The sequence below is a fragment of the Rhipicephalus microplus genome, chromosome 1 (assembly GCF_043290135.1).
Source record: "Rhipicephalus microplus isolate Deutch F79 chromosome 1, USDA_Rmic, whole genome shotgun sequence".
Taxonomy (NCBI): domain Eukaryota; kingdom Metazoa; phylum Arthropoda; class Arachnida; order Ixodida; family Ixodidae; genus Rhipicephalus; species Rhipicephalus microplus.
Window position 1 is genome coordinate 98,026,741 of NC_134700.1, and position 18,723 is coordinate 98,045,463.

Below are 18,723 nucleotides of genomic sequence, written 5' to 3' on the forward strand. Positions count from 1 at the left end.
GAAGTGTTAACCCACACGTACGTACTGCCGAGCAGGCACTTCATAATTTAGATTCTTCAAGATGTTTATCGATGGTAGATTTTTCGCGATGATGTGCTGGCACGTTCATCGGTAACCGTCATCACGCGCCAGTGTATTTCCGTGCAGACATCATAGCATTCGCGCCGAAGTCCCAGTAATCACTGCATAGGTTGATGCACTTGTCGTAAGCGCGCAACATCGGAGGTTCTTTTCAGTAAGATATGCCATGGAATTTTCGAAAAAATTGAACGTTCGAAACTTTTCGAATACGTGTCATCGAATACGATTATTATGAATACAAACTTGGAATATTCGCACACGTGACTTGTAATGTTTGTTGCCAGTCATGAATATTCGCACTCAAGCTGAAACATTTTTCAAAGGCTACACACATGCAATGCATGTAGACCAATCAGCCGCACATATCAAAGTGTTGAAGTATGCAATTGAAATGTTTAAGGGGAGATGTGGGTTGAAAAACCGTGATTTGAAAAAAAAAAAAAGATTTTGTGTTTTGTTGAGTTTTGTATTCCTCCAAGCCTTCTCCATAATATATTGTTACCTGTAAGAAAGGGTTTATTCTAGTGTGACGTATTGGTAGACTCGAAGGTGTCACGCACCGGAGGCCTTTCTCTCTAACCAAACGTCCTCTTTTCTTAATCTCCTTGTTCCTCGCTACCCAGAGGCTCATACTCAAATCACATATGCAGTAACATTTCCCTCCGCGCAGACGAAGCCCACCGGGCTAGTTAAAGGGTTTCTCTGGGAATAAAGCGCTTCAAACATGTGCTATATGGGCAAGTTCAATCTTTGCAGACCGTCGGCCATTTGAATGAAGACGCACTACGTGGTAAGTTAAATCGCTTTTACAGTCTAGAACAACATAAGGTCCCGCATAGTGCGCTAGCAGTTTTTCACACAACGCGCGTTTTCTAGTTGGTGTGTACAACAACACGAAGTCTCCGCGATTATACGTCATGTGTTAACGTTGACAGTCAAAGCGTGCCTTCAAGCGATCTTGTGAAGCCAGAGTGCGCAGATAAGCAAGACGTTGGGCTGCTTCTGCACGGCAGACGATCTCAGATATACCGGAATCATAGTGGTCCAAAAACGGCAAGACGGTATTGAGGGTATGTCGAGGCGGCCGAGCATACAGAAGAAAGAACGGACTGTAGCCAGTAGTCTTTAAATGCATAAGTGATGAAAGGTAGCACGCCGTCCCAGTTCTTGTGGGACGTACATAGCATATTTATGAGTTCTGTTAGTTTGTTCCTTCAGGCCGTTTGTTTGGGGATGATATGGCGTGAAGTGCCGAAAGCTTGAAGCTCATAGACGAAGCATCTCTGCCATCCCGTCTGCAGTGAATTGTCCCCCATGATCACTAATAACAATTTTAGAAGGTCCATGTCATAAAACCACAAAATGCAGCATGAATAAACACACCTCAGCTGCAGTCGCCGATGGTATAGCAGCTGTCTTGCAGTACCGTGTCAAATGATCGGTGCATACGACTATCAGGCGATTGCCATTAGAAGACCGCGGAAAGAGCCCTAGAAGGTCGATTCCAACTTGCTCGAATGGAGTTCTAGGGGGTGAAACAGGATGTAGTCGCCCTGGAGGAGAACTGATAAGGGCGCTTGCGACGTTGACACTCGTTGCAACTAGAGACTTACTGTTCCGTCGTCTGGCGCATTTTTGGCCAGTAAAACCTTTCTTGAAATTGGCAAAATGTTTTCACTGTGCCTAGATGGCCGGACGTTGAATAATCATGCATAGCCTGCAAGACGGAAATGCGATGACTCTTCGGAACCACGAGTAGATATCGTGAGCTGGTCGTAGGGTAGTTCTTTTTGTATCCCGTCGCGGATGCTGAAGCGAGTCGCTCATGTTCTTGACTCGGTAGGATGGAGCTGCTGTGTGGTGCGGTCCCTTTGCTGCTCAGTCTTGAAGGCATTGGTATCAGGAAATGGCAGGTCCAATGATGCGATGTAAGTGTTGAAGTTGCCCGCATCACAGTCCGTTGATAGTGGTAGTCGCGAAATACAATCTGCATCAGCCTGACGACGACCACTTTTATAGGAAACCGTAAAGTCGTATTCCTGCAGACGGAGTGCCCAATGCGCTAGTCGACCAGCTGGGTCACGCAGATTGACCAACCAGCAGAGCGAATGATGACCTGTCACGATGGTAAAGGGGCGTCTGTACAGGTAGGACCAGAAGCACTGCACTGCGAAGACTGCGAGGCATTCTTGCTCTGTGACGGTGTAGTTTGACTCCAAGAACAGGTCATTTAGTCTGATAAGATGGGCTGTGGCACAAAATGTGCTCAATCGTCTCCTCACAGTCACATGAGTTGCATGCCTCACTGTGAGCCATTCCTATGAGATTAGAGCGTGCGTTCATAAATGCCACTCCCAACCACATGCGACACAAGAAAGTTTCATCTCGTCCGGATAGTCTAAATAGAAAGCAGAGTTGTAAGTAAGGCTTGATAGAACATGTGCCTGAGTTGGAGAAACTCTGCGTATTCCATTGTAGGAGTGTGACGTGATGAGTAAGCGACGGCAGTTCTCGCGCCGCGTCTATTTTAGAGATTGGCGTGGGGATTCGCAGGTCTTTTTCATGAGTCGATCGTGGAGCTTCATCGGCACCGATAGTTCCCCAATGGCTCGACAGTCGTTGAAATGTTTATCATGTCCATTCTCGTGTGCTTGATTGTATTGTCTTACTTCATTCACCAGTTGCTCGCGTAGTCCATGCCATAATGCAAACTGTAGTGTTAGTATGACTGACCTTGAGTCGCAAAAGACGGCCCATTGATTAGATGGCTTCCGAAGTATGTACTTGGCTGCACCTTGTAGCGCTTTGAGCTCCGCTGCTGTTGATGCTGTGATATGTGAAAACTTAAGTTGCATTGATATGCCATCAGATAGAACAACTACTGCTCCAGTAGAGCACATGCTATGTCAAAACCTAGAACCAAGTCTTTACCAACAGAGTGTTGCACATGCCATGCTTGTCTTCTCTTTCATTCTCAATGTGATTCCTTCATTTTCCAATTGTGGCCACTGAAATCTGTTTTGTTGACTCAGTGCCAAACAGCAAGTTACCTGTAATCACTACAGATGAGGCTGTTCGTGCTTGTTAGGCCTAGTCGGCAGGGTATTTGACAGCATCCCATCAAGCAAAGCTTCCCCTTGACTTGGAAATTACACGTAGAAAAGAATCACAGCCGGGGCTCAGCCATGGCAGCTATCCTGAAAAGACTTACTATGCTCAGAAAGATGGCCTCAAGTAACAAAAGTGAAGGCTGGAGTCACAAAACCAAAAGGTTATAAGTTTTCAGACATTTACGTTGGTTAGTAAACCGTTTCCTCCTTCACTTCATGCATCTGCAATGTGCTGTGTCCTTTTCCTGGTGTGCAACTCCTGGGTGCCAACTCATGGGTAGCGTCATTCTTGTTGGGTAACTATGCCAACGATAGGCATGGGGGAGGTTGAAAGAGTGTGAATCTGTCTTTAGAAGAGGAAATGGGGAGAAAAGACTATGCAATAAACAGTATGAACGGACATGGAGTTTTGTAACATTGTCTACTGCAGCTGTCAACATCCCTCTGGTAGGAAGTATCCCAGTACCAATAACATAGTCCCATTTTTCTTGTGCCCACCAGTGCAAGCCAATCAGAAGCAAGCGCGTCAAGTGCGATGAGTGACGGCCCCCCATCATCGGGCTCGGACTGGCAAGCGAGCTCGAGGTGTCGACGTCGTGGTGGGGCTGCTCCTTCCCGCAAAAAAGGGAAGACTACCCGCTCTGGCTATCGTCGAGATGACTTCGGTAAGTCACCGTGCTCTCCTATCATGTACAGCTGTCCAGTGTTTTGTGTAGGGAGTTTAGAAGAAAGCAAACTAAATTTAAAATTTTCACTGTATAGCCATTGGGACATTTTCATAATACAGTGTAGCCTCAGTGCCCAACCACGGTGGTCTAGCGGCTAAGGTACTTGTAACAATACTGATTGTTGGCCTAGTTGGTACTTGCTTACTGACATGCTTTGGCCACAAATAACACAAACACAAAGTAAAGAAACGCTCAACGACAAGCACAAGCGGCACTTCCAACTAAAGTAGACCGGGCGCAAATCCAGACTTAAGTAACAACATACAGACATGCGCTTCTGTGTGAAGACTGCGCATGTCTGTATGTTGTTACTTAACGTAATTACTCGAATCTAACGCGCACCTTTTTTCCGGTTAAGCGAGTTCATAAATCACATGCGCGTTAGAAACGAGTACGAAAAAAAAAAAATGAATACGATTATTCTATTGCCATCGGCATTTTCAAAATGGTGGCCACCTACACGCGTCGGTCATTTCTGCCTATGTGTTTCCCATGTGCAGCACTTCGTACGTGTGCTGAGGAGTTCGTCATCTTGTAGTGCATTAGCATCGACGGCATGGAAGGGCCGACTCCAAAACTCGAGTGCACTACGATGCCGCTTTTAAAAGGGAAGTCATCGCGTGTACAGAAACGGACGGAAATCGGGCTGCATCGCGGTCGTTCGGAGTTTTTGAAACGTGCGTGCGAGACTGGCAGAAACAAAAGCAGAAGATAGTCGACAGCAAAGCTTCACGCAAAGGCAAGTTTCAGTGGACCACAGCAGGGTCGGTTTCCGCAAATTGAAGAGCTGCTCGGCGAGTATGTGCTTGAGCAGCGAGCGGCACAGCGGCCCGTGACGACAGAAGTGCTCCAAGTGCGGGCTATGCAGTTAGCCTTAGAAAAAGGTCTAATGCGGAGTCAGTTTAAAGCGAGCAGGTGCTGGCTAACTAACTTTATGAAGAGGAAAGGATTTTCCTTCCGAAAGTGAACGGGCATATGCGAAAAGTTCTGCGGAGGAGTACGATGAAAAGCTTCACAGTTTTCACAGGTTCGTCCTTAACTTGAGGCACAACAATGGCTACCTGCTTGGGCAAATTGGGAATGCCGATCAGGCGCCTCTTTACTTCGATATGCCTGGCACCGCAACCGTTGAGAAGAAGGGGGCGAAGCAAGTTCGCGTACTGACGTCGGTCCACGGTAAAACTACAGTGACGGCAATGCTCTGTTACACGTCAGATGGGCACAAGCTTCCCCCCGTACATCATATTTAAATGGAAGACGCTCCCGAAAGGAGTCGTTTTTTCGAGTGGTGTGATCGTGTGGGCCGGCGAGAAAACTGGGTGCGCGTTGCAATCGATGTCTTAATTTTCTTTTTTTCGTCGTGGAAATCGGGTGCGCATTACAATCAAGGACGCGGTAGAATCAAGTAAATACGGTAAGTATGGATTTGCGCCCGGTCTACTTTAGTTGGAAGTGCCGCTTGTGCTTGTTGTTGAGGGTTTCTTTACTTTGTGTTTGTGTTATTTGCGGCCAAAACATGTCAGTAAGCTAAGATACTTGGCTGCTGACCCGCAGGTCGCGGGATCGAATCCCAGCTGTGGTAGCTGCATTTCCGATAGGGGCGGAAATGTAGGCTCGTGTACTCAGATTTGAGTACGCATTAAAAAACCCCAGTTGGTCGAAATTTTCGGAGCCCTCTGCTACGGCATCTCTCATAATCATATGGTGGTTTTGGGACGTTAAACCGGAGAAATCAATCAGTGTAGCCTCAGTAATTTAAAAATCTCTTGAGTTTTCATGTAATTGGAACTGCTCAGAAGCTCTCAGCAAGCTGATTGTATTTGGACTGCAAAAAACTTGCAAAATCGTCATTAGTGGACAGCGCTGTAGCTGCACACACATTCAACTTTTAAGACATCTCATGAGTTAAATCTCTGTGAACTGCCAACCAGTACAGTGCCTTAAGTTTTATTAGTTTGTCCAAGGTTAGGGGGTCGGAGTGACCAGTAATGTATACTTATGTTCATGCATTGCTAGTCACTAGGAAAAGCCCCCTCCCCCCCCCTAAATCCTAAGCCTTGCTGCAGCAGTTAATTCAGTCAAAATTTGTTGTACTTAGGGGCCACCTTTGTCAACAGAAGTCACATCAGTTCCCTCTCGCATCACTGAAATTGAGTTGAAGCAACCATCAATACCTGTGTGACCAGGAAGATGGTGCACTCTAAGCTACCAGCCATCTCTGTTTGCCTAGCCATTGCACCTGCCACAGAGTGCCTGGAAAATGAGTGCCGGCCACCTTTGTGCTCACTGTCTACAACCATCAGCACATAAACGACACATGGCTGAGCTCATTTGTGTTGCCCTGCAGTGCTCTCCTGTTATGCTCCCTTTTCGAATGTCTGAATAGCTTATATTAATAAGAACTAACAGACAATGATGCTTCGACGCAAGTACCCTGACTGCCACCGTAGCTCAGTAGTGGAGCACCAGATGCGTTATTGGAAGGTCGCAGGTTTGGTCCCCGCTCTTGGCAAGTTATCTTTTCTTCCACTTTTCTTTCTTCTCTCTTCACATTTACATGACAGTTTCTCCTAATGACATGCCCTCTACTTTCGTTGGCTTCATTGCCTGCCCCACCACGGTGGCCTAGTGGCTAAGGTACTCGGCTGCTGCTGACCTGCAGGTTGCGGGATCCCGGCTGCAGCGGCTGCATTTACAATGGAGGCAAAAATGTTGTAGGCCTGTGTGCTTAGATTTGGGTGCACGTTAAAGAACCCCAGATGGTCGAAATTTCCGGAGCCCTCCACTACGGCGTCTCTCATAATCATAGCGTGGTTTTGGGATGTTAAGCCCCACAAATCAATCAATCCAACAATCATCATTGCCTGTTATTCCTCATTATTATTGTCTGACAAAGAAAATGAGCCCTTAAGTTTACTTTTTTTCTTCATTCATAGCGAGGGTCTCGTTCTGGCAGACTTGATGCCTTCAGGTAGTGCGTGAGAAATTATTGGTCCGTTGCCAGCTTGTAATAAGATCACATGCTATGTGACACCAAACAGGCAGATAAAGCTTGTTCCACACTCTCTGTAATAGCAATAGGTGGCTTGATTGACGCTCCCACGTTTAAGTGCACATATATACCACATAAAGTGGATTGCGGATTAGCCGCCATTGTAGCTCAGTTGGTAGAGCATCAGGCATGTTATTCGAAGGCCACAGGCTCAGTCCCTGCTGGTGGCTAGTCATCTTTTCGTCCACTTTTTTTCTTCACATTTACATTAGAATTACTTCTAACAACCCCTGTATTTCCTTTGCATGATTGTGTATTAGTTTTCATTAATATTGTGTCTTACAAAAAAAGTGAGCCCTTAAGTTTATAGCTCTTTCCTTTATGAATAGTTTATACGGTGGACTATTAGTAACTGTAAATGTGATTAACCAAACTGCTGCTGTGGGGTCTCGGCGAGGCGAGCGCACGCCACGCTCTTGGAGTGAACGGACATAGCAGACGCGGTCGGTACAAAGCACACAACATACATACATTTATTAACTAATTTAGACGACGATATCGTCCGCCGAATGTTACATCAATTTTAACTAACACGCTACCATACAAACAACATAATGCAGTGACACACTAAACACACAATAACATGATAAACACACACAACACACTAACACATACCCAAGGCGGCGTCGCCAACGCCTGACTTTCCATGTGGGACCCCGGCGCGAAGCCCGCTGTGCCGAGCACCGGGGACCCACGCTACAGACAACCGTTCGCGGCAGCCACCACGCGCAGAACAGGCTCGCTCAACTCTCGCCCACCACCAAGGCCTGCCTTCCACCAGGGGCCACCGCCGGCGCTACCACTCTACCAACAGTGGTACTCAAAGCGAACACAATGCCATCTATCGCCCGGCGGTGGTCACCACCGAAATAAAGCCTTGGGGCGAGACACGTGCGCCACGCAGTGCAGACAACTTTACAGGGGGGGTGTCAGCACCCCTACACTGCTTAAATGGAACAAATGTCTCTGATATGATTGGTTTCATCTCTGCATACCGCCCCCAATTCACCTCTCAGTTCATGAAACTCCTGTTGAAGGGAACAGATTTTCCCGGTCCTTTCAGGTTTCGTTTAATGAGAGTCAACTGTGGTATGTTGCAATCGAATATGCTCAGCAAGTGCAGCGCTGCAGGCTGCGAAAGAAAATGACATCTTGTCATCCGCCCCCGTGTTTGTGTCATTGGATGCAGGGCAGAAACAACAAATCGGTTTACTACAAATAGCCACCTGTAGTAGCGCTGCAGGAGTGCCAGTTACAGTTTTATTCTTCCACAGAATCGTGTGGTGTAGCAACTTGCACTACCTAAATGTCCTCGTTGCAGCAAATGCTTTCGTACCTCGAGCGCATTATCCTTTCGACAAAATGACTAGTCTTCTAGAACCATTCGACCGTCATGTACGCTGACTATCACGGTTTTGATCTGTGCTTATGGAATGATTCTAATCGTTGCCAGTGATGGATGATGACTACGAGTCGGACAGCGATGGTGGCTATGGCACCAGGCGTGCAGCTACCAAGCAAGTCAACTACCGGGAGCTCTCTTCGGACGATGAAGAGGCTGCTCCCGTAGTGAAAAAGAGCAGGTGAGTGACGAAACACACCACCGTCGGAAAGCGCAACGAACTTAACGTTAATGGCTTCCAAAGATTGTCATCAATCTGTGCACGTTTTCAAAGCAAACACAGTGGGACCGTGATAAAGCGGCCACAATTATGACGAATTATCATTGACAACAATGTAAATGAAAAATGTGCATGTTATTAAAGCGGTGCAGTGAATGTGCTGGCGCAACCAATATAAGCTGCAACAAGCCGCCCATGTTCAATGTGGTGCCAGGACTGCTTGGCAGCACTGGCGTAGAGAGCAATTAGTGAAAATAATGCCATTTCAACTGCTGCTGTTTTCTAAAGCTGTTAACATTCGTTGGTGTGAATGTGTAGGTTTGCAGTGCCTTTGATTGCGGCCACTGTGTTGCAAGTCATATTGAGTGCAACTGTGCCTGTATAACAAATCTTCACATATAACGAAGGTTGTGTGAGACGACATGTGGCTTGACTGTGCATACTTTCATACCATATTTTCGTGCGTATAACCCGCACCAAAAACACAAAAATTTCAGTGGCAAAGTGGAGGTGCGGATAATACGCGGGGTTTTTTCTGTAGTGCTGCTTCACAGCAATGCGTGTTGTGCTGTGAAGCCCCTTAACAGTGTAGCGAAGGCTACGGAGGCGGTTTCCGCAAGTAGCATGGTAGCTTGCGGCCGATTTTGGTTTCGCTTGCTTGCACCGTTGAAGCATTTAGAAAAACATTTGGGGAGAGACAATTCGATTGTTCAGTGTAAAATCTCACTGTCACACCACAAGTATATTTTTTGGACGTTCGCGGCCTCTCAGTGACCCTTCACATGTCCCTACGTCACGGACGTCATGTTTACTTTCGGAAAGGGCTTGCCGAAAAGGTGGTGCTGTCTAAGAAAGTTCCATAATAAATAAAGTAAGTTCCATAATAAATAAAGCAGTATTTATTTCAGCAAGACAAATAAGATGTTATAGTGCCTATAGAGATATTATCAGTAAAATAATGTACTACTTTTTGATGCGGTAGCAGGCATACATTTCGGTTCTGTTGTTTCCAGGGTGCTGTTACAGTGTACTAGAAGGGGTAGTGCTGTAATGTTGTTGCCGAGTGTGAGCGCTCTTTACATCGCTGATACCGCTAGTTCTCCACATATTGACCCGTTCGCCAAACCTTAGTCAATCTGTTCTGTCACCATGAGTACCGTACGGCTGCAGGCTTTCACGGCACAGCAAAAGCTTAAGATCATCGCCGTCGCCGAGGAATTTGGAAATCGCGAAGCGGGAAGACGGCACGATGTGGACAAGTCCTGCGTGCGACTGTGGAGAAAGAAGAAAGAGAGCCTACAAGCCGCGCACCGCGACCGTAGGTCATTTCGTGGCCCCAAGACCGGTGCCTACCCTGAGCTGGAGGCGGAGCTAGTAAAGTTCATCGAAGATGTGAGAAGCAGGGGTCACGCCGTATCGACCGAGATGGCCCAAGTGGAAGCGCGGCGGCTTTCGAGGGAGCTAGGCCTACCTCACGAGTTTTGTGCGAGCCGCGGATGGCTGCACCGCTTTATGAAGCGGCAAGGGCTCTCAATCAGACGGCGGACTACAATATGTCAACGCTTGCCGGCTTCTTATGAGGAGAAGCTGCTCAAGTACCAGAGATATGTAATTGGCCTACGAAAGCAGCACAACTACATTTTCTCGCAAATCGGCAATGCGGATGAAACTCCTGTTTATTTTGAAATGCCGTTGGACGCAACGATTGAGAAGACGGGCAGCAGTTCGGTAAGCGTGCTGACTGGCGGGAACACGAAACTGCGCATCACAGTCTTGCTTTGTGCCCTCGCCAACGGCACGCAACTGCGACCGTACGTCATCTTGAAAAGAAAAACTCTACCAAAGGTTCATTTGCCTGCCGGTGTGGTGGTGCGCGCACACGAGAACAGGTAGATGAACAGTGACTTGTTCGTAGACTGGATCAAGACGGTATGGGAGAAGAGGCCCGGTGCGATGCTCGCAAAAAGGTCCATGCTCGTTCTTGACTCGTTCCGCAGCCACACAACTGAGGAAGTGAAGGACCGCCTTTCACGCAACGGTACCGACTTAGTTGTTAAACCCGGTAGAATGACGTCAATGTTGCAGCCTGTAGAAGTGTCGCTTAACAAGCCCTTCAAAGCGCATGTCAAGCGCTATTACGCAGAGTGAATGGCCGAAGGCTGCTACGACTTGACGCCGACAGGGCGAGTCCGAAGACCTGATATTGCCCTATTCTGCAAGTGGATTGTCGAGGCATGGAAGGCCATTCCAGGTGAGATGGTGCGAAAAAGTTTCAAGAAATGCTGCATCACAAACAACATGGATGGAACCGAAGATGACATTGTGCATAATAGTGAGGACTGCGGCTCAAGTGATAGCTCTAGCGAGAGCAGCGACAGTGAGTGAATTGTGACTGGCCTTGCAGACAGCGTATTCTGCTTGCTAAATAATGCTTTTTCCGTCTACATATGTGCTATGTTGCTTGAGCAGTAGCTTTTGTACAGCCTTTCCTGTATATCAAATGTGCGGGCAATACGCGAGGATTTTTTTTTTCTTTCTCAGTGAGCTGAAAGTGGGGGTGCGGATTATATGCAGGGGCGGGTTATACGCGCAAAAATACGGTAACATTTTAGGAAGTGTATGGCTTTAGCATGAAAACCAATACTGGTATATACAAATCGGAACCCATATTCAAGGGGCTGGTGGGATGACCACAGTAGCTTGCTACAGTATGCTACTGATATTGAATACAATCATGTAACAGCTGGCAGCTAATGACTTTATAAACAAGGGTAAAATTATAAGTGCATATTTATGACTGTGCTGTTGACAGTTCCTAATTAGACCACCATGCTCAGTACACCAGCCAATGTGACAAGCTTCTGCCTTCTTGCATTATGGTTGTGTTTCAGGCGTCGAAAGGTGGCACGCGTAAGTAAAAGTAGCGAAAGCTTCTTTATGCATTTCTTCCTGCATGTTGTTGATATTTCCGTGAGTTGTTTCTCATCTTGCTCTTATTCACTCAACCTACAGTATCTATAAATTCATAAGTTTTATGCCACATCTTATGCTAGTATTTCCTGTCCTGGTTCTATTCCTTCAGTTTGTTTTGGGTCTTATGCTGTTATAATATAGGTAGTTGAATCACGCTTTTAACTTGAGCTAGTTTCAGATTGGTCTGAAAAGTGTAAATCTTACCGCCATGTGCTGCAGGAGGTGTCAAATATGAATTCGCGAATGTTCATAGATGAAGAAAGGCATCTGTCGCATGCAGAGTACATCGAGTAGTATATTAGTACAGCTTTCTTTGCCATCTTTGAGGCCCTTGGAAAACATTAGTATGTGCAAATGCCAGCGTCAAGACCCTTCAAATAATTTCCGAAATGTGCTGGAAGATTATTGAACCTTATTTACTTTTGGCTAACCTTAGTAGACTTTTTTCTGCATTTTACCTTGAAGTTCAGAGTCGAGCCATCCCCGTTTTGATCAGTATCATAGTGGTGTGCAGCTACCATATGTTCTTTTTGGGGCTTAATGACAGTGTTTGCTAGTCACTTGCTTAAGAGGCTTTATCTAGCCTCCCTCGTGTCCCTGTTCTGTGAAAAAGGATTGTATCGTAGTTTCGAGGGACACTAAAAGTAAATATTAAGTTGACGTTGATTGTTGAAATAGTGGTCCAGAATCCTTGTAGTGCTATTTTTGTGCCAAGGAAGTGCTTATTTTGAAATAAAATCCTATTTTAATGGTCCGCATCATGTTAGCGCACTTCGAATCACCCACGCATGAAAGAAAATGCTTAGCGTCACTATTTGTGTGCCCAGTGTTGCACGCCTTTACTGCGCAGCCACCAGCACCAGTATCAGCAGAGCGAAAGTAGTGGGAGCCACGGTAGCAACAACGACTATTAGACAACTTTATGCAATTTCGGAGGCCATGATTCTGCTTGCTTAGTTCAACTGGGCCCTGCTATATAGCACCACCTATCTAGCCTAACCAGCCAAAAAACTGAATCTTTTAACTACTCGCATTATTCTCCATTGTAACGCCAGGTGGTTATTTTTTTTTATAAATCAAAAAAGAATGGCGAAGCAGCATTTCATTACAACTTTTGGTATACATGAAAAGTTTTTTTTTTATTGCGGCTAGTTTGATTACTAGTGATTAGTTCTAGGCAGACACTCCCACATCATCGGATTCATTTCAGAATTGTCCCACTCGTGGCGCACGTCATGTGATACATTTAGCTTAATATCTCTATAAGTAAGGCTCTATCATTGATAATATTGCCGTTTTAGACGTCATACATTGAGGTTTCACTACGACATAAATTGTCCTTGGCCATCAGTGTCCCTTTAAGCCAGTATTTTTTGTGCAGTTGGGTACTGTAGCACCTCACCCCTTGAAAAATTTCTCTCGATGTGTCGAAATTTTTTTAATATGCTTGAATTCGCTCTGCAAAGGCTGCTACGAATTCCGATTGTACCAGGTACTACCTTCAGCATGCGCTTTACAGTGCAGTCCACTTATAACGATACCACATATAACGATATATCCGTTATAACGATGGGTCGACTTAACAGTCTCATTTTATGCATTGGGGCTATGGGGAAAAAAACCATATATAACGATATGTTATCCACCGCATATCGGATACAACGATGAAAAGTTTGCCGTGGACGGCATGTTTCATTCAGAATAATCGTAACATTTAGATTGATAAGTTCCTCTGAAACGAACTATGCCGAGACAAGACGAAAAGTTAGCGTAGGCGAGTACGTATCTGCCGCCACTGCAGCACAGCGCCGGCAGTGCGTCCCGGCCGTTCAAAAAGCCGAGGAGAGCATCGCGAGTTGGCGCGACCCGCTACAGATGGCGCGAGCTGTGTCACGTTTTGCGCCTCGCCGCGCGTTGACCGCGGAGAGGCTGAGAGAATTTAAAAAAAAAAAATCGAAAAGCAAAGCGGCGCGGCGGCATCGGGGCGGGGCCTCGTTGGCATTCCGGCTGTGTACCTCTGGCTGTGCTTTCTTCCTCCCACTGCTCCCACCCCGCCGTCGGTCAGTCTCTCTTTCTCAGCGATCGCGCGAGCAACGTCTAGAGCGGAGCAGAGACAACCCTCTGTGGCACCGACGAAGCGAAAGGCCGTGTCGCTTGAGACAAAGTCGAATATTTTGCAGGATTCGCGACGCGGTTTTAAAGTGAGCGCCCTCGTAAAAAAATACGAGCTCGCCCAGTCGACGATCTCGACCGTCCTCAAAGCCGGAAGCACCGCGCTTTTGAAGGCTGGAACCAGTGGCCATGCCGACGAGCGGAAGAGAGTTCGGGAGCCCTTGTATGCAGACGTCGAAGAGGCACTCTACCAGTGGTTCTTGTCGATCCGTGCCCAGAATGTGCCGATTAGTGGGCCAATACTTGCCACAAAGGTGAAAAACTTGGCCTTTCTGCTTGGTCGGCCGAATTTCAAACCCGGCGGCGGCTGGATACAAAGATTTAAAGAGCGGCACGGCATTGTGTACAAGAACGTGGTGGGAGAAGCGGCCTCTCTCGATTCAGAGGCGAAGCAGCAGTGGCTCCAGACCAACCTGCCCGTATTGATGGAGCGCTTCTCAGCCAGAGACATTTACAACTGTGATGAGACTGCCCTTTTCTTTCAAATGACACCATCGAAGACGCATGCTTTGAAGGGCGATCTGTGTCCCGGCGGTAAGCACTCCAAGGTTAGGGTAACCGTATTACTTTGCGTGAATATGGACGGGAGCCATCGGCTCAAGTCCTTCGTGATCGGGCGATCCAAGAAGCCTGTGTGCTTCAGGAATCAGCACATCCCGGTCTGCTATAGGAGCAACAAGAAGGCCTGGATGACCCGTGTCTTGTTCGAGGAGTGGCTGCTCGAGATGGACAGTGTCATCGAAAGTCAGGGGCGGAAGGTGGTGTTGCTGCTTGATAACTGTAGCGCACACAACGTGAGCCCGAAGCTGACATCAATTGAATTGATGTTCCTGCCGCCGAATACGACGGCAGGCTTGCAACCGCTAGACGCCGGCGTGATTGCTAACTTTAAAGCGTTGTACCGGCGACGCATGCTCGAGTGGCTCGTGTTAACGATTGACCGCTCGGCTCCCGGTACGTCGGGCAATGCAGGCGGGCCCTCTGATGCCCCTGATCTAAAGATTAGCCTTCTAAAGGCCGTGCGCTTCGTTTACGGCGCGTGGTACGAGGTGAGGCAGACCACCATTCAGAACTGCTTCAAGAAGGCAGGCTTTGTGCGCCAGGACCAGCCTCCCTCGTCTAGCGATAGCGACAGCGAGACCGGCACGGAAACTGCGGATCTGGCGGAGCTCTGGGAGCACGTCGCTACTGTTGATGCAGATAGCGGGTGTGTCGCGTCGGTTGAGGACTTCCTGACGGCAGACAGTGCTGCTTCGTTCTGCGATGAACTCACCGACGAGGCAATCGTCGCGGATGTGTTGTCGCGACAGGCGGTGGCGTTGTGCGACGGCAGCGACAGTAATGATGAGGAGGTTGACAGCGCCTCTACGACCCCGTCGATGACGACACAAGGTGCACTGATGTCTATCGACTCCCTGATTGACTTTATGCACATCAAAGGAATGCCGCCAGAGTTTTCGCAGCAGCTGGAAGCTATGCGCACCGCGGTTGTGAAGCTGAAACTTCCGCGGAAGCAACTGCAGATTTCGGACTACTTCGGCGTGCCCAACCCGTGATGCGTTCTTCGGAGTAAGAAATAAAGTCTTGTTTTTGACATCCTACTATCTACAATATTTATTAATTGGTGAAAATAGCGAAATGAAGCCTGGAGCTACAAAAGGTACGTCCGGCGACGATTTTTTGGCGGCAGTCCAGATATAACGATCACCGGTTATAACGATCATATTTTTAGGTTTTCTCGATATCGTTATAAGTGGACTGCACTGTATCTTTTTCTCTTTTTTTGCATATTGTATCAATAGAGTTGAAAAGTAGTGATATTTATTAAGAAGTATGTGCTGCGCATCTGATCTATTGTGAACCACTCAGTTCTAGGCGGCGCCGGGCCAGAAGCAGCTCCGAGAGTGACAAGGAGTGGCGTTGCAACAAAAAGCGGAAAGGCAAGGGCAGGCGCACTTGGCGAGCCAGCTCCACATCCGAGGAGGAAGAGGCAGAGTTCACTGAGGAGGAGAGCTCTGACGACAACCGCAGGCGAAAAACAGCTAAGCGGCAGCCACATTCTTCTGAGGAAGAAGATGAAGGTCCCAGCGAGGAAGATGACAGCAGCTCTGAAAAGAAGACAAAGAAGCCGCAGAAGGAGACCAGCAAGCCAGAAAAAAAGAAGCCAGCCCCACAGAAGCCAAAGAAGCAGCTGCGAAGCAGCTCAGAAGAAGAAGAGACGGATGAAAGCGAGGAAGAAGAGGAGGAGAGCAGCGATGCTGCCTCGGATGATGGAGAAAGGAAGTTCGCCAAGAACCGCCGCATAATTCGATCTGATGATGAAAGTGATGAAGAGAAAGTCAAGGAAACAGCAGAAGTTAAACCAACTACATCCAATAGCAAAGAGGCATCGAAAGCAACACCTTGCGGTGCTGAGGCAGCAGGTGGAAACAAACCTCCAGCTGCGAGCACTGAGCCTTCTCCCGCAAAGCAGTCGCCTCCTGATTGTCCCGTTACCTCGCAGCCTAATCCTCCCCAGGAGAGTGCTTCTCTTGGCGAGGCAAGCACCAGGCCAGCGGTTGTAGCTGCGATACAAGGCTCTCCCAACTTGAGTCGACGCCTTCTTGCAGTTCCAGAAACCCGCCGCAGTGTTTCCCCGATGCGTTTGGCAGGTGACGATAAGGGCTTTCCCGAAGACGAAGAGGAGGAAGACTCTAACAAGGGCTTTCCACCCGAGGAAGAAGACCTGGAGGAAAAGGGGTTTCCGGAAGAACCGTTGCCACAACCAGTTCCACCCCTGGGCAATAGTAGGGGTCTCGCACCTCCACCAGGGCACTACCCGCCAGTTCGCCCGTCATATCCTTTCATGGGACCACGGCCACCGTATGGGCATCAGGACCCATATGGAGACTGTGTGCCCATGGACGGTGCCTATGGGAGACCACTTGCACCAACTTCAGCGGATCCGTACACACGTGGATCACCCAGCCCTCCCCAGTTCACGAGCCTTGACACTCCTCTTCCTCAGCATCCTCATCCGCCGCCACTCCCACCTCACGGACGGGGCCGGCATCTGACGCCCTTGGAGGGAGGCCAGTATCGAGACCAGTACCGGCCTCCCGACACCTATCAGCCACCCCCAGGCTACTACGGTGGAGGGCCTCCGCCACATCCTCCTGTTGGTCCACCCGGCCCTTACCGGTACCCACATCACCATCCTCCACCACCGCCGTCAGGCTACCAGCACCCTCATCCTGGTTACTACAATCGGCCGCCCGCTTATTATGGGCCTCCCCCTCCTCCTGAAGAAAGTGGCTATGGGCCACCTCCTCCTCATCACCCCCCACCACCACAGCAGCCACCGCCACCACCAGCCCCGGGCAGTTCCTATTCGGAAGGCCCCCCCGGCCCTGACCAGCCTCAGTGGGGGGCAGGGCCTCCACCACCCCCTGGTTCAAACCCACAAGGGCAAGATGGCGGCTTCACCATTACGAACATTCTGCGGCAAAGGAATGCTGGCGATGGGGGAGAAGAGGACGAACTGAAGAGTGTGACGGACATTGTGTCGTACATCACACAAGAGTAGCGTAACAGAACTCATCGTCCTGCATTGTGAGAAGGAGACACCTTTCTTCAACGTCGTCATGTGGTGTGCGTGTGTTTATGTGCATGGGTGCATTCACTCTAGACTTCTCTCGCCGACTGTGAACATTCCGGATCAGCGGTGTCTGCATTTGGTTGGTTGGTTTGCCCTTTCCTTGTGTGCGTGTGTGCATGTGTGGCCGAATGGTCTTGACACAGAGCTGAACGAGTGAGTGTGCATACGGAACTGGGAGAGTCGAGGACTGAATTCGGTATGTGCATTTTGGGCCCTGTTCGTGCGCTGAACTTCTTCAGTGATCTAGTGTTCTAATGCATCTGTGGTAAGCACTTTTACAATGAAAAGTGTCTAGAAATGCGGCGTTGTGTCGGCCTGCCTCACTATATCCTGGCGGTTCTCTTCCTCAGGTTGCGGGAAAGTTTGAAAGAAATCGAAGGCGCTGTGTCGGCCTGCCTCACTATATCCTGGCGGTTCTCTTCCTCGGGTTGCGGGAAAGTTTGAAAGAAATCGAAGGGATATATTGTAAAAGGCAGTTGAGGCACTTCTTTTCAAGCATAGCCTATGACAGGTGGTTTTGAAGAAAGTTTGCGTGCTTCATGCACAATGATTGCCGCTTGCAAGAAAAAGCTGTGTAGTAGCTGCACACTAATATCTACCTGTTTTTAAGTCAGTGTTGTCCGTCTCGGATTCTAAGATTGGCAAATGAAAGATCCAGTGAATGGCTTATGAGCAGTTGTCAGTGCGTCTCATTATTCCTGTGTGCATTATGATCTGAAACTAGCATATTTTTTGCCAGTACAAATTATTGATTTTAACTTCATTAAAACAAAACTATCTACAGTCGAACCACGATATATCGAACGGTGCGGCGATCGCGAAATAGATCGATATATCCAGAATTCGATATAAAAAAAATCACAAAAAAAATGCGTCAACAGCTTGCTGAAAACAACCAACGAACCGTTCAAGCGTTGTGCAGTAAATGCTCACTTGAAGATTCAAACATAGTATTTATTGTGTTGGTTTAAAATATTGAAAAAGAGTAGCCTGCTTTTTGTTGGCCATGGCGTGTTTGACGACTGCGTCCTCAATATAGTCCAGGCGATCCATAAGTGATAGGCCGGTGCCTTCAATCGCGCCGCAGTGGCGGCGCACAAGGGCCAAGGCAGCTACGACCTCAGCTGATGTCGGGAGCGGGGCACCATCAGCGCTTGCGGGATCCACCTCGGCAGAGTCTTCATTTGGCTGCTCAGCAGTAGCTTCGGCGACAATCTCCACATCCGTGAGCTCCGCCATTCGGCGTCAGGCCTGTCGCGCACCACAGCGCGCGACAGGCCTAACTCCGAACGCACGAACACTGCGAGCACAACGACCGATGCCTGCTGATGCTACGGGGGAGGAGCTT

General features: G+C 48.3%; 1 protein-coding gene across 3 annotated transcripts in view; it reads left to right on the forward strand.

The window, feature by feature from the left end:
• Nucleotides 1-17,675, forward strand: part of LOC119177930 (uncharacterized) — a 69,040-nt gene extending 51,365 nt beyond the window's left edge. For 2 of the 3 annotated variants that reach the window (XM_075885933.1, XM_075885922.1), the window contains exons 14-16: nucleotides 3,693-3,856; nucleotides 8,425-8,554; nucleotides 15,608-17,675. In XM_075885933.1, coding sequence (XP_075742048.1) covers nucleotides 3,693-3,856; nucleotides 8,425-8,554; nucleotides 15,608-17,303 — 1,990 coding nt within the window. In that variant the 3' untranslated portion in view covers nucleotides 17,304-17,675. Of the gene's footprint in view, nucleotides 1-3,692; nucleotides 3,857-8,424; nucleotides 8,555-11,484; nucleotides 11,675-15,607 lie in introns of those variants that run through there. The other variant, XM_075885954.1, reaches the window with a different exon arrangement.
• Nucleotides 17,676-18,723: the final 1,048 nt, after the last annotated feature.